Below are 22,307 nucleotides of genomic sequence, written 5' to 3' on the forward strand. Positions count from 1 at the left end.
TTGCCCGTACGGTTTCCCGTGTGTGCGTCCGAAGTCTGAACTCCTGCTCGTCTGTCATGATCTCGTCCTTCCTGCTCTCCGTCCAGCTTTTAGACTGATGAAAGGATTTGTGTAGTCAGCCTTTGACTTTCTGTGGTTTAATGTGAATGAAGCACCTGCCAAAACCGCTCCTGCAGATAAAAGATATAAAGGATCGAGCTCCCTCCCCTCCGCTCCCCGGATATCATCCTGCGTTGTCTTCCTCCACATGTTTCATGTCACTCTGCCGTCAGATATTTAATAAAACTGAAAACGTCCATATATACTGAGGGAGCGCGCTCTCTTCAGTATATCTGCTTTTATTATTCTGCTTTATGGCAATCATTGTTCATTATCGCTGTGATGTTAAAGAAAAAGAAAAGTTTGAGTTAGAAGATAACGAGGCAGCAGTCCATGCAAAGCCTCAAGCGTAACCAGCAAAGGCTCCGTATCAGTTATGCAACTAACAGACCACCAGTCAGGCCATGCCTGAATTTGGAGCGTATGCTTCTACTTCTAGTTCCACTTAAAAGCTGCGCTACAAAATTCAAAAAGACAGAAGTCGGGCTCATCTTTGGTTGAAGAAGCTTGTAAGTGCTGTTTGAGGGGAGGTGTGAGATGCTCAGCTTTTTACATCAGCAGTTGTCATTAGTTACGTACTTTCTGTCTCGGTCATTTTATTTTACTTGAATGAAAACGTAAAAAAAAAAAAAGGCTTCAAATTTATTCATGAAATTAAAACTAGTTCATGAATGAAACTAGTTTTCAGTAAAAGCTACCACAGATGCAGATTTTCTGTAAGTTAAATATGATTAAAAACAGACACCTAAAGATCTGAAAACGTGTTGATGCTGTAACTGATTTAGAAGTATTATGGACAAAATATAATACGAAACACGAGTACTGCACCTTGAGGGTCACCACAAGTCTATTTTTCATCATGCCAACGTGAAGGGAAAAAAGATACTGTAGCCAACAACGTGAAAAGCTGTGCTCTTCTCGTTTCTGTCCAGCTAATGGAAACCAGACTGACGTCCTGCCCCTCATCATTGATCTCCAAAAGTTAGATTTTCATCTTCCAAACATAAGAAAAAAAAAACTCTTTACTTGCTTTACTTGGTCGGCGACAGCGAACACATTAGAAGTAAGGGGAGTGTGAGATGAGGCAGAAGAGGGAGAGAGTGCAGGTGTCATCATGGCATGATTCATTTTCGAGTGTCTTGGCTTGATGACAAACTCACACATTCACGCTTGCTCGGTAAACAACCGCCAACTCTTTCAAAAACCGGAGACGGGTAGAATGAAGCCGCTGACTCGAGAGGCCTGTGTGTGCACGATGGATGAGATTTCAAGTTTGTTTTTGTTTATTTTATTTTTCTTCACCTACTGTTGTGACATTTCGGTCTGGAAGGAAATATGAAAGTATCTGCATGATTGAAGCTTTTGTTGACACAAACTGCAATATTTCTGTCTCAGTGTAACGATGACCTGACCTGCGTCACAAAGTCTAACGCGTCGTGTGGCGAGATCAGAATGGCCACAAGCTTCTTCTTTTTTTTTTTTTAGTAAACAAATCAAGCATTCCTCATTAATCCTACAGGGAAATACAGCAACAGTCGGGCACAACAATCTGAAATATGAAGCATGTGTGATCATAAGGGGGCATGAAACTAACGGATGTGTCTGCTGACCCCAGAGAGCCACCTGGCCTAGCTGAGTGCCTACATTGAATATTTCCGCCTATTTCATGTGAAGGACGTTTTTTGGCAGAAGTTCAGTTCCCGGTGACTCAACAGTATTCTAATGACAAACATAGGCACTGTGTACATTTGCCTAATTAGTTGGAAGCTGTAGTTGGTGGGGGGGGGGGGGTAATTGATTGCGGGGGGAGTATGGTTGATTTCCAACTCAACCATGCTAATAATTTGTTATTGATTGAAGCATTAGCTGGGGAAACCCTACAGAGAGTCTTAGCCGAATAAAGTGCCGCAGAAAGTTGATGTTCTCGGTTTTTAATCTGCTTTAATGATCTCACACCTCGCTAAGCTAACATGGTGAGGAGTGCAGAGCGGAAGATGATGAACCGCTGGCTTCAGCTCAGTGTCGTGGACTTGTATGTTATGACTGGAGGAGATTACGTTTACTCAGTATGAGAGTGTGTGTGTGTGTGTGTGTGTGTGTGTCTGACTGTCTGCTGCTTCTTACGTAATGTGAGAATGTGGAGGTCAGATTCTGTGACTGGATATTATTCCTGTCTTGATATGAATCACATGAGCAGTAACGATAGGTTTTTGGTTTTTTTTTTTGGCAGGGCTCAGGACTCAGACACTTTTTATTTATTTATTTTTTTAAGAGCTTCAAATTGAAGTTAACTAATTTCTGCTTCATTGACTCGTGGAAGTGAACGCCTCATTGAACGATCCACTATTGCTTTTCATTTTCCAGATTTAATCAGCCGTGACAACTCAACAGGTTTAATTGCACATTTTAAATAATCACCTGAAGTTTAGAGGTGAGGTACTTCTTCCAGAAGCTCTCGTTGCTGAGGTGGAAAAGTTTTTCCTCTCAGTCTCCTTCACGCTCTTCAGCTCCCTATCCTTTTTTTCCATCCCTGCTTTTGCGTTTACTCACCTTTATATCTCGTCTTTCCAGCTACCTACTAGTTACCTAACATCCTTGCTTTCATCCTCCGTTTGTGTCCTTTAACCAAAATTTTTTACCTTTGCATGACTTTTTTATTCTCTTTTCTGCTCTTCCATGCTGGATTCGTAGCCGGAGCCCCTCAGGAATTGAAAGTTTGAGGGAAGAAATGATTTAGAGGTGACTCAGAGAGCTCTTTTTCTTTGAAGACAGATGTAAAAATGTTGCATTGAAGTGTTGAAGTTGTCTCCTCTCTTCTGCAGTTGTATCCCAGAGGCCCACCTTGGCAGTTAGAGGAGAGGTCGTCACCATGACAGCGTCCTCGCAGGACTCCACACCTTCGTCGATGGCTGGCCTCCTCCTCCTCCTCCTCCTCCTCCTTCCGGCTGTTTTCACACAGAAGTCGGTCCTGCCAACACCGACCCCGGCGTCCTTTGACCCGCTCAGCCAACCAGAGTGCACAAAGAAAGAACACCCAAAGGTTTCCATCCAAGGTTAGAAATCATCTGTAACTGCTTGTTAAATTTAAAAAACTGACGGTATGATAATAATCATTATTACACAAACAACATCTGTGCGGACACAAGAATATTGATTAAATGGTGTAAGCACGTTTCATTTCCTGCAAATAAACAGATAAGTCTCTTTTCTGTTAAAAAGAAAAACATATATACTATAGTTTTTTTTCTCAGAGCAGCTGAAGTAAGCAGAATGTGGGAGAACGAGGTCCGTAGTGAAAGAGAACAATTATGTGCCATAATTGATATGGTGTAATTATCTAATTGCACTGCCATCAGCCCACTATTTTGGCTTGTGTATGCTTTCTGGGAAAAAGAAAGATATTGCTTAAATGTGCTAATTGTAACTTTTGCGATTGCTAAGTGTCACAAGTTCAGAATCAATCATCATCCTCTCCAGCGGTGGAAAGTAAACCCTCCCTCTTTTTCTTTTTTTTTTAACTAATGACTTACTGAACACTTACCTACTGAGTTAGCATGCTAATCAACTCGCCCAGTCGGCGGCTCAGAGGAGGTTTGACCTCTTTTTGTGACCTCTTTTTCAACAATGGCTAAATCAGCTGTTAAATGAATCTTCTTATGTAGCAGCAGCATAACTTACTTGGTTAAATAACTAAGTGGAGAGAGAAATCATAGTGTTCCAGCAAAAATTTGTGTAAAAGTTTCACAGGGTTGTTGTTTGTTTGTTTTACCCGATCCAAGTTAGACAGAGTTCAAATTTTCTCAACGTGACTATTAAGAATGATGGTAGTTCAGTGAGTCTACATACCTGTGATGGTTAAAACTGCAAAAAAAGTGATCTGAGTTTATTTGTTTGCCACATGACCTCACTGATTTTATTATCGGAAACTTTCTGGCTTTTTGATGGAAAATAATCACACAGTCGTTTGAGCTAAAAGCAAAAGGTGCTTCCAAAATAAGCCAAAAGAAACACCACCACCATTACAGACAGGAAGTTATGAGAATATGTCAGAATGGGTTTGACCTCAAAGCCTGATTGCTTTCATTCTCTCCCATTTCGTGGAGAGATTGTGTTGTCGATAAGCTTCAATGCTGTTATGTATCATACAGACAACAGTTGTCCGTATATTCATACCCAGAATGCTTTGCAGTGACTGCACGCTTGCCATGTATGGAAGCGTGCTGCATACATGCCACTTTTCACAGCATTAAAAATGAACCATTTTCATAAACGTACCCCTGCGCCCATCGCAGTAATAGCTCACAATTTGGCATTCAAGCAGGTCAGCGGGCAGCCATAAGAGAACAGCAAAAAGCATGCAGAGACGGGATAGAAATGATTGTTTAGAGAAACAGCGCTTGCTATCTAACCCATTCATCTGTACAGTGAGCCCAGAAACGAGGTCTTCCTCACGGCGTGAAATGGAACAGAACGGTTTGGGGCACAGAATCACAGAAAGATATGGCAGAATGAAAGGTAAACACGCACAAAATTGGTGTGTTTGTTTTTGAATAGGTCTGTTTGTGTTGCTTCTGCCAAGAGCGGCGTCGAAGATTGGTGGGCTGAGGGGAACAAAAAAAAAAAAAAAAAAAACTAAACTAAAAAATGGCTGGTGGGGACGGAGGAAAGAAACGGCAAAATTGAGGAGGTGGCCAGAGGGTTTACTTGTGATTCGAAAAATACCCTAACGCCTCAAAACTGCAGTGTGGACACTTCCTGAAGTATTTTAAGTTTTTGCTCCTTTTACACCGGACCCTGTTGTGTTTCCTTCCAGGTCTCCTTCACTGCTCTCAGGCCAGCTCACCCATGTTGTTGGTGTGAACTCTGGCTAATGGAACTGTGGATGGACATAAAGAGCTTTGTGCCTTTTGGCCTTTTTTTTTTTTTTTCTTTTTCAGGGACTTTTCTGTACAAGCGGCTTAAAGTTTGAAAAGTGGGACCTCTTTTTTTTTTTTTTTTTTTTCCTTCTTTCTTTATTAGCGTTTCAATTCACACAACTCGTGAAATAGCTATTTCTACTCCCCACAAAGCTGTGCTGAGGTCACCTTTATGCCGAGCCTTTTGCCTCCGCGTCGCTTAACCCAGCAGACCTCCAGATGTCCAGATTAGCCCGAGCTCCACCGATGCTTCACTTCAAAGGCATGCCACTTGAGAATGGCTCTCATGGCAGGGAGCTGCAGGGCCGTTGGGCTGTCAAAGCGGCCAAAGCGGGGCATTATGTGGAGGCAGCCGTATAGAAAAAGGCCCGCACAATGAAAGTGTCAGCGAGAACCTGAGATTAGCTTCTGTGATTGATGAGCGTTTTATAGCAGCTTGTTGAAGCGGCACCTCAGTCACCTGGAGGAGACCCGGGAGCGAGGCGGCGGAGAAGATTTGACTGTGGGCCAGCCGGAGCACGTACCCATCGGTACACGCTCTCAGTGGATGTGCCTATAATGACAAGGTGCTGCAATTTTTTGTGTTTTTATGTTTGAGTGTGTCATTTAGGCTCTGATCGGCTGACATCTTGATTCTCTTTAAGTTTTTTAAAAACTTCAAACTGAGCTGAAATTGTTTTTGGTTTGAGAATTAACCCTGAAACGTTAAAACGTGTGCAGCATGTGGCAACACGAAGACACCAGAAATCTGATATTTGGGACCAGTTTGTGACACCAAAGCAAAATTCCCTTCTTCTCTTTGGATGTTCATCAGTCCAGGAACAACTTCATCTCCAGCACCTTTAACTTTTACTTCTGGAGAAAAAAAACCCCAAAACAAATAGAGTCAAATTCAGATTTTGTAATCTCTTCTCTTCTTTTTTTCAGACCGGTTCTTCCAAATACGATAGCGGCCCATCGTATGCGTACGACTGAACATGTGGTGTACAACGCATCGGCGTTATCTTTTACCATATGTAAAACTAGATTTTTCTATTCAGCCCCCCCAGATATAGAGCAACGTTATCGTCCATCTGATTTAAATCTGACTTTAGCTCGTTTTTGGTTTCAAACATCCCGGCGTTTTTTCTTTTTATTTCCTGATTCTCCTCTCTGCTCACCAGGGAGTCGGCATATCTGTCTGTCTGTTTTTGGTTTTTTTTTTTCTGAAAACAGCTGCAGATAATAAATTCGAATGATGGATGTGGAAAGCTAAAACGAACTCCATTTAAACGCATCAAAGAAACATGAGATGTGATGATATACAAACGCCATTCAGTCGCAGCAGTGATGGGTACAATCACCAGAACGTGCAGGATGCAGTCGCTGCGTCGAGCGTCGGGCCTCTCCATCAGCCCAGACTGCGTTGTTTTTCTTCTCAAAACGAAAAACTGTCAGCCGTGCGTCCGCCGCTTCAGAGGACATGCCAGCATTTTTACGTCAGAGGCACCACACATCAAGAGTGCAGCGTTGGAATCGCATATCATCCGCCCACAGGCGCCCTCTGTGCGAGCCGCCAGCTCGTGATTTAGATCGATGATACTGGCTCGCTGCATAAGACCGTAGGTCTGATAAGAGCGTGGCATGAGGGCAGCAACTGGAACACTCTGAATCTAGATATGGAGTCTGTTTTTGGAATTTATGGAGTCAGTGAGACTCAGAGAACTGGTATTGAAGTGTGTGTATGAAGGGTCAGTTTGGTTAGTAAGAGAAGTAGATCAATCCTGCTCCTTTTAGTAGACCCAGTGCAGCAATATCCATCAAGGCAACAAGGCTTTTTTCACGAGGGAGTATGTATAGGAAAAGAAATGGTGGAAAATGAGACTTTTGGCTCAGGTTTCACTGCCTCTTTCACCCTCCATGGCGAGGAGGAGGAGGAAGAGGAGGAGTTGTCTGGTGGCTCTCCAGTGTGTGTGTCATCTGCTCTGCGAAATTCACTGCAATGTGTCTCTTGGAAGAGTGATGAAGGAGGCCAGAAACAACCAGTGTCATTGCTCATTTCCTGCTCACATCTCGTCTATCCTTGTCCCATTTGGTTTCCGTGCCCTCTCTTATCCCCTGCCAGCCCGTATTCCTCTCTCCTCCTTATCTCGCTTCCTCCCCTTATTCACTCTCTTCTCTTTTTCACCTTCTTCTCTGGATCCCTCCTTCCATCATTTGCTCGCTTTTGCTTCGTAATAGGCCAGAGAAATATATTGCGTGCTTTGTACGAGTCCCTCTGTTTCTTTCATCTTTTGGGTAATGGTGCTGTCGTTTAGCCGCCTCGCCGCCCTCTGAAGAGCTCTTGAGCATCACGGGAGTGATGCCCCTTAAAGATATAACCGCTCACCTAAAAGAAAAAAGTTTTTTCCGTGAATCTCTGCTCTTCATTCTATATTCTCCTCTTACTTCTCCACCTGTCCACCTGTCTCATTCATGATTTCAGCGGTAGGGTTAATTGGAGCTGTGCTATCAGAGCTGTGGTGTGTTTGCAGCCATCAATCAGACAGGCTGACTTTAGCATGCTGCCGGGGCCGCTCTCTCACCCGCTGATGGCATGTCAGGATATGTGACACAGCCCCAAACGACACTAAAGGGGATCAGAGAATGGAAAACATTTAAAGGCTTTATTACCATTTTAACTGAAAAGTGGACAGGCGGCAGGAAAATTGCTGTCTGTGTTTTTTCTGAGATGGTGTTTGTTCTCTCCGGCCTACGAATACTCTAAATCCAAGATGTGCAAACTCATTGTTCCGTTTACATTTCTGTTGGTAGAGCAAATGATTCAAAGTCAATAGGTCAGCCAAAGAAACCCCAAAACTCAGAATTTCATTTCATCATATTAACATCAAGGCTAAAGTTACATAAACAGAACGGTTTTCCTGCCTCCAAATTTTTCACTTTTACTGCGTTGGAATCAACACGATGGGCATCTTTGAGATCCCGGGAGGCAAACCGTCTGCCCAGATACATGGAACATCAACAGTACTGGCCTTAAGTTTCTGTCAAAGTATGTCTCTCCACTGGCATTACAGTTACTGTAATTTCTGAGCATTCAAGTAAAACAAAAAAACAACAACAACAAAACACTTGGGCACTTACATGTGACTTTATTTCTGCGGCTCTGTGATCCAGCATGTTGATTTATATGACTCGTTTAAAGAGCCAAGTCTCGGCTTTAGTTTGGGAAGGTTTACATCGATACAGTTATATCTGAGTGAGAGATGTCATTTATTTGTGCCCAACGTCGAGGTGTTCAACAGCTTGCTCTTAAACATCTGTTTGGCAGTCCGGCCATGGGTGTGATGGAGAGATGAGAAAATACTTTTATGTTGAGGTGAAGCTGCGTGTCAGTATGAGGAATGTGAAGCTGACCTTGTAAATGAAGACGATGATGGGTCAAAGTAAAAAAGCAAAAACCTCTCAAAAATGTCAAAGGTCATAGTCGGACAGAATCAACCGTGAAGTTTGATCTTAAAAGGCAGGGGTGTGCAAGAAAAGTAGAAAATGGTGAACAGACTTTAACCCTCTCCGGGATGTAGGTGAAGATGCTTCGAAAGCACGTCACGATCCAAAGGATTCACCAGCCCGGAAGACACGCCAGGTAAACCTACCCAACAGGCGAGAAGGCTGCCGTTCTCGAAAACGTGTGAGAGGAGTCCAGTATCGCAGTCCTGGACGAAACGGTGGAGGAATAAAACAGCAGCATATGAGCGGAGGACACCGTCTCATCTGTCTGGATTTGTGACGGTTGGTCGAGTACGGCGACCGGTGGAACGGGCACGCTGGCTATCTATGGATGATTTCCCTGCTGAAGGTGGCGGGGGGCTACAGGAGCGTCCTGTGCATCAAAACATCGTCATAAATGAGCCAAACCAGGAGCTTTTCGGGGTGAGAAGATTTAGTTCAGTAATTTGCTGCAAAGTATTGGCTACAAACTTTTATATGGGGTTCTAACTTCGTGTACTTCTGAACACCTAAACTTTAGGAGCTATATCTCCCACACACTTCTTTCTGTATTGATCTAACTCAAATTAAAGCAGAGACTTGGCACTGTAATGTGGTTTTTGGATGGCTAGAAACAATTGCAGTAACTCAAAAAAGAAAGCAGGAGCGCTCCAGGGCGGTGTGTTTGCAGCGTGTGCTCTGGGAGCTGGCAGATATTTAGACCGCAGGATGGTCATTAATTGAGTCACCTGCAAAATAAGCTTCAACAGAAGCCATGAGCGAATAGTAACGGAGCAGACACTCGTGCTCGTCTCACCGGCTCTGCGTTTGACACTTTTTGGATTTTGCTTCGCTGTTGGGTTTGTGAGAGGCAGACGGACATCCTTACCGGTCGCTGACTGAGAGGCTATTAGCCTCCTGGCCCCTGGCCCCTTTCCTCCCGTGGTTGTTCAGTCCCCGGTCTCCTCAGGCTCTTCCTCCACAATGACCGTAACCTCCGAACCCCTCTATCTGAATCCAGTCGAGTTGTGCTCCACTGAGGCACGGCAGCCTTTCTCAAACTGTCACCCTCCCCAAGTCACCTGCAGTGGAAATCGAAAGGTAGAAGCGGAGAGGTACTGAAGAACGAGACCGGGTGAGCAAGCGAGTCCTCCCCCAAAAAAATATTATTTACATATTACATATTTCGGGGGATTTTGGCCAGATTAAGCTTTTCTCCTTCAACCCTGAGGAACATTTGTTTGCGCACAAAAGAAAGCTCACAGTTAATGTGTATTCAATGTAAATTTTCACTCCTCGCTGTTGTTATTTTCACATTTCTTGCGGTAGATGGAACTAAATTTATTCCAGAAGAAATTATACATGTGGTAATTGACACCGGGGGGGCATTCATTCACAAAATCATTTGCCAGATGAGAAATGGTGGTAATTCTTCATGTGACAGGTTTTTTAACTACATTGGATAGACTGCTTTGCCCTGAAGATAACCATTTATTTTTTTTTTATATCGCCTCTTTCTACCTATTAGCAAGACACTGTATTATTGTGTAGCTCCCTGAAGGAAGATGCTGATAGACAACTACCTTTTGTAAAATATGTGTCATTCATAGCTCATTTAGCAGCGCAGTGCCTGAGGGAAGAAATCAACTAGATGCCTCATTATAATACTGATACTGGGGGAAAATAGTAACAGTGTGGGATGCCATTAGTGAGCATTTGCTATAAGAATGAAAAGAGCCAGAGCAAAATCACAGAAATAAACCATTCGGTTTTTAAAGGTCATCAGGGCTCTGTCTATCACTGGTTTATGAGACTTTGTCCAGACAACAGACATATTGTTCCACGAGGACATCTAAGTGGATCTTAAACTCCATTCCTAACCTTTGCTCACAGCGTCCAAGTAATTTTAATTCCATTTGCCCAGTCGGGGCAGTTAATGGCGCCAGTTCTCTCATTTTATCTATCTGCAACACCCCCATTCTCTTTATTTCTGTTCCCATTTGACTTTAGATTTCTGAGCTTTCTTGCATCATGCTTGTATCCGTGTCCGACTCCTTTCGTTATTATTTGAACCAGAAGTCCAAAGTCGGGAATTTCGGTAAGGAAGCCAAGCTTTGTGTGCTTTTCTGTTGTCCGTCTTGTCCCCCGGTTTTTGTTGGAAGTGCTAATTCTGAATCAGAGCCGGTTTGTCAAATGAATGGTGGCACTTTATTGCAGTTGCAGGTCACATTACAGACGAGGAACTGCTGTGGACTTTTCCTGAACATCTTCCAGGTGTTTAAGTGATCTGCACAAACCCGCTGAAATGACTTCTTTATTTTCACACTTCTTTGTGAGCAGTCAGCAGACGCAGCCAGGGGAGGACTTAAATTCTTTCTGGGCCCAAAAACACAGACACTTGAGTAAGCTGAAGGAATTTTTTTGACACATGCATCCCGTAAGAAGCTTTCACAGGAATAGATTTTGCCCCATTGTGGAAAACATCCATATTCTAGACAAAAACAGATGGTGTAGTCAGACCACACGCACATAATCCATCACCACCCTCCCATCAAAACCAATTCAGCTGGGGCGAAACAGCTACAGGCTGAACCTGGAAAAAGGAGCCTGGCGATGGAGCTTTGAGCTAAATGCTGACATGGTGATTGCAAATAGGAAAAATGTTTACCATGTTCACCACGATGCTAATACGTGCTAATTAGCACCAGCAAAGCTGAAGCCGTTGTGAATAATCTCAACTGTAAACCTTGTTATAGCACCGGAGAGGATCAGAAGATCCACTTCAATTAGGGATGCTGTAACGTAATTTCATTGAATATTTAGAGGTAAATATTAGAATTAAATCTGTTTTCAGGGATGTACACGACTTACCTCCATTGTCCGGTTACACCTCGTGATTAGAGCTTTATGAGATTTAATCTATCGCCCTTTTCTCTGGGATCTCGTGTTCCATCTGGATTTAAGCAGTAAAGGAATTATCTATGCTTGAACTGTGTAGTTTCACGTGTGTGTGCTTGTCTCTTTGCAGACATTTTTTTTTTTTTTTAACTGCAATTTGTTTTGCTTTCATTCCCTCAGCTCCATAATAAATTGGCATTTCCCAGCTTTGACTGCCCTCATCCACTGGGTCTAATAGTGATTTGGATCAGTCGGGGGGGGCACTTAACTCTGTCCGCACAAAGGTTATGTGGGGAGAAAGCTAAATGCTGTTTAAAAAAAAAAAAAAAAAGTTTGGAAGGAGACAGAAAGGTTATGATTTATATCTGAAGCGAATGTCTTAGCCGCTCTCCTCATCCTTCTGGCAGCTACAGGCTAATGCATTAATCCATCTGCCCAACCATCGCAAAGGAGGGAGGGAGGGACACAATAATCGTTCATCAAGTCAACTTGGAGGGAGGGGGCCGCCTTTCATTCTCATCCTGGCTTTATTGTTACAGTTATAAGGGGGCAGAAGTGAGCAGCCTATATAAAACCACTTGTGGACAGAAGGATGAATGTCCTTCAGTGGAAGAACCCCTCACTGTCAGAGAGGCTTTCCTCAGCGAGTAAACAAGCTTCAGCTCTCCTGCGTCCTGCTGAATGCGTTGCGTTAGCTGATAGTGATGCTGGCACAGCAGGGGCGCATTAACATCACTGCAGGCCCCAGGGCTGCAGACGTGTTGAAGCTCCTGCTCTGGATGCAAGTAATCGGGTTGGATTAGGATTTGGAATAATTTGCCAAATCCCTCTATTGGAATACAAAAAAGTGGTATTCCACATAATACAGAAAGAGGCTTTATCCAGTTATCCTCACTGTATTCTGATGTTCTGTTAGCGCTGAGCCATATCAGCGCCCCGGGTGCTGGCTAACTCAGGATCGGCACCACGCAGAGTGCTGAGCACACAGTCCTGACAGGATGGATGTCAATAAATCTAAATAGCAATGACACAAGACAACTTTCATGTGAGCATTGTTTGACTCTTTTAATTAGTTTGGTGCCTGAACGGTGGGGGGGGGGGGTTATTTTAAAACATTGATAAGAATCATAAATGGAATAGAAAAAAGAAAAAAGAATTGCCTGAAATTATGTTAGGGAATCTTCAAGATTAAAACAAGGACAAATATCGCCACAATAGGATAATAAAATGTGATCAAACATTGTTAAAAACGTCAGCGCTGCTCTCACACACTCGCCTTCAAATAAACAAAAGCACAACAGATATTTAATTCTAAAAGCACCTGTTGATTTTGCACTCAAGTCTGAGTGCTAGCTGTTGTCACAACACCACAAGGTGGTAGATGAAATGACGCACAGGAAGAAATAAATAATTCGAAAGCAAACTTCTTTTTATTCTGTTTATTCTGTTATTCTATTCTCAATTGAAGGACTGTCATAATTCACTTAAGCTGTGTGCTTAAAACAAAACAAACAGTTTGGAAATGACATTGACACAGTGTCCCTGTAACCTGCATGGGAATAAAATACAATACAGCAGATTTGTGGATATTTCTGACTTCCCCCTCGATAGTCTGAGTGACGTGCCGCAGCTCCGTTGTGTCGTCTTCTCACACAGCGACGCTATAACTTTTATGAATTTCTTTTTTTTTTCTTTTTTATGATGACAAGCCTATTAAGGTTAAGGCTCCAAGCAACCAGGGAGCAAAAAGATGAGGGGAAAATAAAAATAAATTCTTCAGCTCGTGTCTCTTGATGTGACTGTTTGGTCAAATTGTTCAATTTAAACAGGCAAAGTGGCCCTCAACCCCAAAACAAAGGAAGGCGGATGTAAAGTAGTTGAATAAACTGGTTTAGAGGCAGAAACTGAAGTTAAGACAAGCAAACACAAAATTAAGGCGCAGATTTAAGATGTAAAATCATGTGGAAAAAAAACTCAACAATGTCCCTCAGTTGATTTTGTGGACATGAGTTTGGTTGATTCCTCGCACCTGACGCAGAAATTAAAACATTCAAACACGCAGAGATTTCCTCTCTCATCATTGATGAATGATTTCCTGTTGTCCACTGCAGCACGTGCTAATAAAGTTAAGTAAAAAAAAAAAAAGTTTTCTTTTTTCCACCCCGACACTTAATTTATCCCCAAAAAGTCAAAATGAACTCCCTTCTTCTAAATTTTTTTTTTCCTGGGTCTCAGGAGGCTATGAGACATGAACACGATACTTCGCTCAGGAGAAACACAACCAGGAACGAAAACAGACAAAGTGGCGACGAGTTAGGAGGAACGCAGATGAAATGATTGAATGAAGGTGGAGCAGACAGTTACAGAGGCAGAAACCAGAGCAACCGTAATCACAACAGGACATTTCAAAGACAAAAAGTCAGGACAAAATCCTTTTTTGAGAGTTTTTTAACAGACATTCCTGGTGTAGGGAAATGTTTATATTCACATAATGATTCTCAGGCCCAATTTTAAGTGATTGATGTTCCATTTTTAAACTCTGTGAAATGAACGCTAACAGCTCTTGTTTTTACTATCCGAGGTGTAATTCTTTTGATGGAGTAATTCTCTTGTTATCCATTTCTCCACTGCACATTCTTATTTTATGGTTCATGTCATATGCTCAGTTTTAATGGTCTTATTTTATGGGGAGAATAAGTCACCTTTTAGCAGTTTGCCATTTGTCCAAGTGACATCATTCTCTATTTCTGGATGTTTTCCAGAATATATTTAGCATATAATGTCGGGGGTGGGATCTTAGCGGGGGTTGATGGGTGCTGGGGTTTTTTTTTTTCCCCCTCCAGCCGCAGTTTTCTTCTGCTTTTCTACAGTTTTGGACAAGAGTCCGCTCTTTTCTGCTTTAATCTAAACAAATTGTCACTCAGGTTCATCTCGCCTCTTCTTTCTGATTGCACTTCCAACTACATCTTCAACTTGAAGACCGACCGGGAACTCCCAATTAAACTATTCTCATTTACAAGATCTCCTCTTGTCTTATCAGACGACATAACGAGGATGAAACGGAGACTTCCAACCTAAAGTGATGATTTTTATTGTTGTCACAAAGGCACCCAACACACGGTTGAAGGACAACAGCTGCACTGTGATTTCACATGTAAATGTAAAACCGTCACTCAGAGAGGAAGTTAGAAGCTCAGACACTTTAGTTTTTGTGCAGTCTTGCACAACGACAGAAATGATGCGTGGTAAATATCTTGGCGTGTCTATTTGAACGTGCCAAACGGGTCTGATGGAGTCCGTAAATCTCGCAAAAAAGAGATGCTAAGTTGTCGACATTGCTTGATTTCACCAAATCAATTTTAAAAGAATAACAGTGAAATGTAGAACCTGAAGTCCAACCAAAACATCAGGAATACGAACAGAGACATGAACAGTGTGGCAGAACGCAAAATGAGAGAATCCAAAATAAAATAAAACCCCTGAAATGCCATGACGGGCAGGTCGTGGCGCCGTACCTTTTTATGAAGCGAGGTACACGACCTGACAAAATGTTCATATGCACACAACATCCCGTCAGATTTGAAGTGAGTCATGCTCCGTGTTAAATTCCCCGAACTAAACGCTAACAGCCTTTGTTTTTGCAGTTTGGTGCAAAATGCCTCTGTGGGAATAAGTGTCTTGTTATCCATTTCTCCACTTCACATTCTTATTTTATGGTTCATGTCATATGCTGCGTTTTTATGGTCTTATTTTATGGGGAGAATAAGTCACATTTTAGCAGTTGTCATTTGTGCATGTGACATAATTCTCCATTTCTGGATGCGTTCCAGAATGTACATCTAAGATGTAACGTAAGGATTGTTGTTGTTGTTTTCTTAGTTGGGTATGATGGGAGCTCCGTTTTATCCCAGCAGACTGCACCGAGTTTACTCCTTTAAGAGCAAGAGGCTCATCTTTGTTTTTGGCCAAACAGTTCTTCTGTTGTATAACTACCCCCCTCTGATTCCACCTCTTACTTTAGTTGGACGGTAACATGATCTGTCTTTGGAAGGGCGAGACGAAAACACAGGACAAGCCTTCTGGTCTACGAGCATGTAGCTACAGTCATGACATAAACAGTGTTAATCGTCGCAGGGCTTTTATTAGTCCGCCGTTACTGCTGTATCAGATTTCACAGCCTTGACAACGGCTCTGTTTACAGGTAGATGCCTTATTTGGTCAGTAAGCTGCTGCCTGATATTCTGACCACGTGGCTGTGTACCTGGTGTGTTATACAGCTTTAATATACTGGCTAATATTTGCACAGCAGATGGAGATTTTGGACCCCCTTATACAAAGATAATCTTGTAAAATACTAAGCAGGTTGCCTTTCATGCTAATGTACTGGGTGTTTAAAGAGCTTATTAAGATTATTTTCATGACGATGTGTTTATTTGTTTTTTTTTTTAATTATTTATCTGATCTGATCACATGCTCATACCTTGTGAGCGTATCGGATCTTTAAAGTCGACTTCAGGTCTATTTATATATATATATATAAATATTTATTTAAGATTTGGAGGCTCAACATTTTCTTCCACTGCACTCCCCCTCTGCTCGGCCAACTTTGGCCTCTGCAGCCATTAATCAGAAGTGATGTACAGATGGTCCTGCTTGCCTCCTCACACCAACCTGCCTACCAGAGATGGTCAAAGCCGTAGATGCATGCTCAAATCTGAGAAATGGATTCCTATTTAATATAAATATTTATAGAGTAAGAGATGGAAATAAAAAATGTTGTACGGGTTGAGTTTGTGCAGTCTCAGAATTACATTTGAGGCACCCGGTGATTTATAATGTGTGTTGAGGTTATCATTGATTTAATCTTGTGTGTGTAAACGTGTTTTACAGTCTATTATTAATTCCTAAAGGTTGCGCTACTTCTCTGAGCCGGCAGCTTGATTAAAAATCACTGTAGGGCCGTGTTCATGCCTCTTATTATGTTCTGAATGAGACCAGAGCTGCTGTTGGTATAATTAACCATGTATCATTTACTTGCTTCAGGCAGCATATGTGCTCTTCTGACTCTGTTTTCAGAGCTACGCCAGCCGCTATATACAAAAACTATATTGCACTTCCATTCGATGCTGAATAGTTTGGCTGCTGCAGCAATAATAAGAAAAAAAATCTGTTTTTAGGAAATTAATATCCTTTCTGCCTTTTTTTTTTTTTTTTTTTCGGTGTTCACATATTACCCAATAACACTCACGTTGTATAAAGTCGTGCACTTTGTTTTGCTGACTCACAGTGACCTCCACTTTGTGTCTGAGCTACCTGATCTAGTTGTCGAGCTCAGAGTTTGTAATCTTTTTCCTTCCTAACTGCATGTCTTCCAGAAGGCTCTGGATTGGGTTCCTCTTGATGCTGCAGCGCAGGTTAGAGTAGCTGATAACTCTAAAGTCCGCCATCAGGTTGCAGAGTGAGCGGTTGTTTGTCTCTGTGCTTCAGTTCTGTGATTGACTAGCGACCTGACCGGGGTGAATCTTGCCCAGTGATAACTGGGATCGACCCTCCCCCACCCCCTGCCACCCTCGGTTGATAAGCATTGTATCTGAAGGGACGCAGCCCCTTTAATCACGGCGCTGACAGCGCTGCACTTCAGCTAACCTTAACTTCGAACGACGGCAGCACGAGCTGCTCCTGTGACCTGAACCCTGGAGGGTTTGGCTTCAGAGCTGCTCGAGTGATTAACTCAATATGGACAGAAAATATAAACAGAGCTTGGTTCATTATGCAAACGCACACGAAGGAGCTCTCACACTTCTGCCGGCCTTTATAGCAGTCCCGTCTTTGTTTTGACAAATATCCAAATCCAACTCTGTTTTAGCTAATCTGTAACACTGTTAGTCTTAGAGGAAGCTGACCGTTCTCAGCTTTAACTTTTTCTAACCTTTAAGAATGTTTTTTTAAAAGATAACAGAGTCAGTGCCTTTCTTTTTCCCTTCTCCTTCTTCCCATTGTTAAGAAAGGCCTTATTCCTGCTGCTGCAGAGCTCCATTGTTGTCAGCCACAATCTTGTACCAGGCAACAAGTGCTTTCATTCGCAGTGTCTCTCTCTCTCACACACACACACACACACACACACACACACACACTGTCCGTCCTCCTGCCTAAAATTCTCATTAAACCATCAAATGTTTTTTCTAATCTGTGAACACACACAACTCGCCTCCCGTTTCAATAAACTACAGTCACCACTTATTGAATAAATGCCCACTCACACAGTGTATGGGCATTTATAGGTGCGTTCGTTCATTAATGCATTGTTCTGGATCTGTCATCGCAGTCTTTAGATGATTAGAGTGTCGGCGTCATTATTCTTGAAGTTATAATTATGATCATATTACATTTAGTGAAACGTGCTCATATATATCATGTGAGAATCGTTAGACCGTTCATTAATACAGGACCTGAAGTCTTCAGTCTGATCCACATCTGGAAAGAGCAGATTGTAGCAGATAATTCTTATTTCACTGATGCCCCCCCCGTACTGTAGTGTAGCTGCAGCCTTCTGTCCTTTTATCACTCACATCTCTGGTTGTGTTTCCAGGTGACGGAGCCATATGGGCCCCATCAATCCTCCAGTCCGTCACTTTGCTTGACGGGGAACCAACCAGCCTCACTCGGATTCACAGTTCTAACTGTGAGCTTATGTGACTGTTGGTGACGCGAAGGTTTAAGGTTTTAAATGTCTGATGACTGGTTCCCTCATGAATAGAGGTATCAGCAGTGTGGCCAGATCTCCCCCCTCCCTCCCCTGCTTTTCCTTTCTGTCTTTACTTGTTCATGTTTTGATAACCCCGTCTTAGAATCTAATGGCCTCGTAAATTGCTTTTTGAATTGGTTAAGGGCGTCTGAATTCCCACTGACTGCTGTGATTTGGTGTACAACACAGGAAATATGTTAAAGCCTTTTATGCTGTGCAAACCTCCCATGTCGTGGAACCTGTTCAAATGTCCCCACTTTGGACACAGCGATTTAAAAGCCACAGTCTTCTCCCGCAGCTTGGAGCATGACATTTAAAGCCCCATCAGGTGGCCCCTCTGCTCTGCCACTTTAAAATTTTGATTTGTGAGAGCCGGTTTCAAGCAGCGCTGAGGTTTTGGCCTCACACGTCACACAGAGCTGTGTTTGTCTGAATGTCAGGTTGTGTCAGGGTTGCTGTGTCTGATGTGGTCTGGACAGTTTTATCCATCTCTGCAGGAGATACCATTGCATTGCTTCCCCGCCACAGTTTATTATTATCCTTTTTTTTTTTTCTTCAACCATTCAGTTTCCTCATTATCTAGATGTCATTGTTTTTGGACAATAAATAAGATGTTGAGTCAAGAGCATGAAATGAAACAGTCCACCACGTAAAGTTCCCATAGTGCAGGGGTGAAACTAAAAACTGAGATTACATTCAAAATAAGATAAAAACAGGCACAAGCTACATAAGCTACAGGCAGCATATGTTCGATGGGAAAAGTTTTTTGATAATTGCCTCATAATTTCAGGTCTTATTTGACATATAAGGGTGTGGTTTAACGTTCTTCTTTTCTTTTCTTGTCTTCAGCACTCAGTCCATGGATGTCGACTTTCTCCCAACCTGGCGTGAGAGACTTCTCCCAGCTCACCCTTGACCTGACTAGGAATGAGCTTATTGTTGGTGCCAGGTAAGAAACTGTAAATCCACTCAGCTTTTCACCCCGCAGAGCACATTACAGAGAACGTGATACCCTTTCTGACTCACTCCCACTCTGTGGTTTTCGGATAATGATGGCTCTTAAGTGCTCTGCTGAGACCTCATTGGACCGATTCAAGCTTTGGATTTGGCAGAGGGGATGGATTTAGAAGAAATACGTAATGTGGACGTGTGCGTGTGTGTGTTCTCATAAGCTGCACCAGGTTTGACCCCCACCCTCGCCCCCTTTACTGTAAAAAAAAAAAAAACACATCCTCATGAGTTCAGCTAATAGCTCATATACGTTGTGAGACTGACATAAAACTAAAACAGTGACTTGACGCTGATCAACAATCTGTGTGACTTTTAATTGGCTTTGCTTTAATGTGGCGGCAGCTGAAAATGTCCTCTCCCTTCTCCGATACTTCATTTGCATCATTAAACACATTTATGTGTTTTCAAAGGTCAGTCTGACAAACGTATCTCTCTCTCTTCTCTCCTCCACCCAGAAACTACCTGTTCCGGCTGGACCTCAGTAACATGTCTCTGATACAGGTAGGCATTTATTTCTCTTCTACTTGACTTTTCCGTTGCTTTCGGCTTCCTTTCACCCGTCTCGCCGTGTCCACGGGGCTCAGCTGGAGCTGTCTTGGTGTTTCTCTCGTGCTGATCCGTGCTGATCCCCGCCTGTAGTGGCGCCAAAGGCGAATCCCCCACATGCAGCTGCTTTTGTACGGATTTAGTCCAGTTTGTTTGTGTTTGCTTGAGATGCGGGAAAGAAGTTTGGGGATGCGTTTCCTGTTTCCTGCATGTGATGCTTCACCTATTTAATATATATCTTCTGCTGTGTGTTTTCAGAGGGCGGAGCCACGTATCAGGCCACTTGTCGTCTCTTCAACTAATGGCTATTGTTATTATTTACTCTACCAAACTTCTGTGTGAAAAGGGAGCTGCTCTTTTAGCATGAAACGCTGAAGTAGAAATCTCAGCAGAAAGTCGATCCCATTTTATTACTGCGATAAAGGCTTTTTTAAAACCGCAATTAAGCTCCAGCTACAACGGTGACTGTAACTCTGATGCGATTGGGAGGGCAGCTTCCATTTAGCTCATGATGCTCAGCATGTGCGTTTAAATAAGTAGGACAGGTTTATCACAGGGGTTCAGGTTTTGGCCGGGCTCTGAATGTTCACAGAAGGACCCATAAAATATTGATTAGTGACAGCTTGTGTGTGTGTGTGTGTCCTCATCTGGTATAAAAAGGCACAGATCGCATCCATTTATTACAAGTGTTGAGGGCACGAACATCATAAGATCAGATGCTTTGGGAGCAGATTACCAGAAATCCAATATAATGAATGACTAGCGTCTCTCCCGGAGCCTTCAGATAGTTAGATATCGCAGCTTTGATGAACCTTTAAACCGACATATTTTCTCACACCAAAGGCAATTTTTTTTAATGTTAGTGAGCCAAACTGTAGATGGACAGTCGGTCCTCTCTTCTCTTGACTGCTCCTTTCATCATATTTCCAGACTTTGAGGCAGAAGGCTATAAAAGTCATGAAGGTCACAGATGTGGGATCAATTGGATAATCATTATTTCACGTCCAGATTAAAAATTCTTCTTTCGTTCAAAAGACTTTGTCTAGCAAAAAAAGTGCATCAGAAGGACAGTATATGCTCTATGTTATGTACCAGCTTGAGAAAAATACTGCTTAGCGCTAAGCGAAAACAATTATTTTAAATAAAATGTTCAGCTTTAAAGTCTAGGATTTACCTGGCGAGAAGGAAAACCCGTATGTCAGCTGGCTTCGTGCTCAGTGCGGCTTACAGTACGAGGTGACGCTCACAGTAGGTGAACGTCACGTGTCGGTAAAAAGCCGCTGTCGTGCGACTTGTGTCAGATTTTCGGTCATTAGAGACCCCGCAGGTGGTGGGGCACGATGAAGCGTGAGCAGTTTATTACAATTTGCCGTTGACTAGAAGTAAAACGTATTCCCTTTTCCAGCCAAACCACAGTTGTGTTATAAAAGTTAATGATAGTGGTGTTTATTTGCACGACAGTTTGAATTAGTCGAGTGCGGAGTGCTGAGGTAGGAATCGACATACAGCTTCTGCAAAAGTGCTCTTAGACTTTCGGGCTCCACTGTAAATATGTTTTACTGTCTGCCATGATGCCGGGAATATAGTGAAATTGTAGGTCTGCGATGAACGTATGGATCTCTGTCCTGTGGGTGTTTTGTGTGTTTTATGAAAGGCCTTTGGTGTTCACTGTGGCAGCGCAGCTGCGGTGTAACCGGGAGTCTTAGCTGGGGGGCACAGGGTTGCCTGACACTTGCATCATGCATCACAAATGACAAGCCCCCCGACTCTCTGTGGAGCTGTGTAATCTAAAGCGGTGTATCACTGTCACAGAGTAAAGAAACGTTGTCTTTATGCAGCCCGGGGTTCAGCGCAGCTTCCCTCCCCGGTATCACTGCAGGATATCCACTTTTCCAAAGTTTCCCGCTGCTGCAGGGCAAAGTTTATCACATTTCTGTTATTGTTGATGTCACTTCTTCTCAGCTGTAGTTCTCAGATTAGACCGTAATAACACACTATATAAAAAAAATAATAAAAAAGAAGTGATTTATCTTTGACCATACAAAAATCAACGGTTGCAGTTGGAATGTAAAAGACCACAGTCATGGTTTTAGCCCATTAACTCCAAATGTAGTGTATTTTGTCGCACACCCCCACGTTATGGGCTTGATTTTTCCACCTTCCATGCAAATGCTGATTTATTTTTTTTATTTTTCTATTTTTTTTTATTTTTTTTTCAGAGGATTCCAAAGCAATATGGAAATCAGCAGGGTAGGAAACCTGACGTAATCTGTCACTGTGAAACATTTAGAGAGCTTTGCGTTTTTTTTTACTCCAACTTTTGAAAAGTTACTTCTTGGTGTTCCTTTTTAAAGGAAGCTTTGATATCCGAGATTTGTGTATTTTCTTCTGTGAAAAACATGTCAGCAGCGTTGAGGGATGGTAAAAAAAAACTCGTGGATATTGTGAATTCGGTAGGCTTTTTGCATAAAAAATACTTCTTTAAAAGTCTGATTTATCACACCGGGGGATAAATACCCGTTGCATCTACAGTGTATTAAAACTTTGGCAAGAATATAAAGACGACTAAATGCTCTGAAATAAAGTGCAGGTTTATCAGCATACAAATCTACACTGCTTCAAGAACA

The 22,307-nt window shown here is 42.5% G+C and overlaps 1 protein-coding gene across 4 annotated transcripts in view; it reads left to right on the forward strand.

The window, feature by feature from the left end:
- Positions 1-22,307, forward strand: part of sema5ba (sema domain, seven thrombospondin repeats (type 1 and type 1-like), transmembrane domain (TM) and short cytoplasmic domain, (semaphorin) 5Ba) — a 144,117-nt gene that overhangs the window by 55,541 nt on the left and 66,269 nt on the right. For all 4 annotated transcript variants that reach the window (XM_029530088.1, XM_029530090.1, XM_029530089.1 and 1 more), the window contains 3 exons: positions 2,922-3,152; positions 18,973-19,072; positions 19,590-19,635. In XM_029530088.1, coding sequence (XP_029385948.1) covers positions 2,969-3,152; positions 18,973-19,072; positions 19,590-19,635 — 330 coding nt within the window. In that variant the 5' untranslated portion in view covers positions 2,922-2,968. The remainder of the gene's footprint in view (positions 1-2,921; positions 3,153-18,972; positions 19,073-19,589; positions 19,636-22,307) is intronic.

Source organism: Echeneis naucrates, chromosome 21, assembly GCF_900963305.1.
Source record: "Echeneis naucrates chromosome 21, fEcheNa1.1, whole genome shotgun sequence".
NCBI lineage: Eukaryota > Metazoa > Chordata > Actinopteri > Carangiformes > Echeneidae > Echeneis > Echeneis naucrates.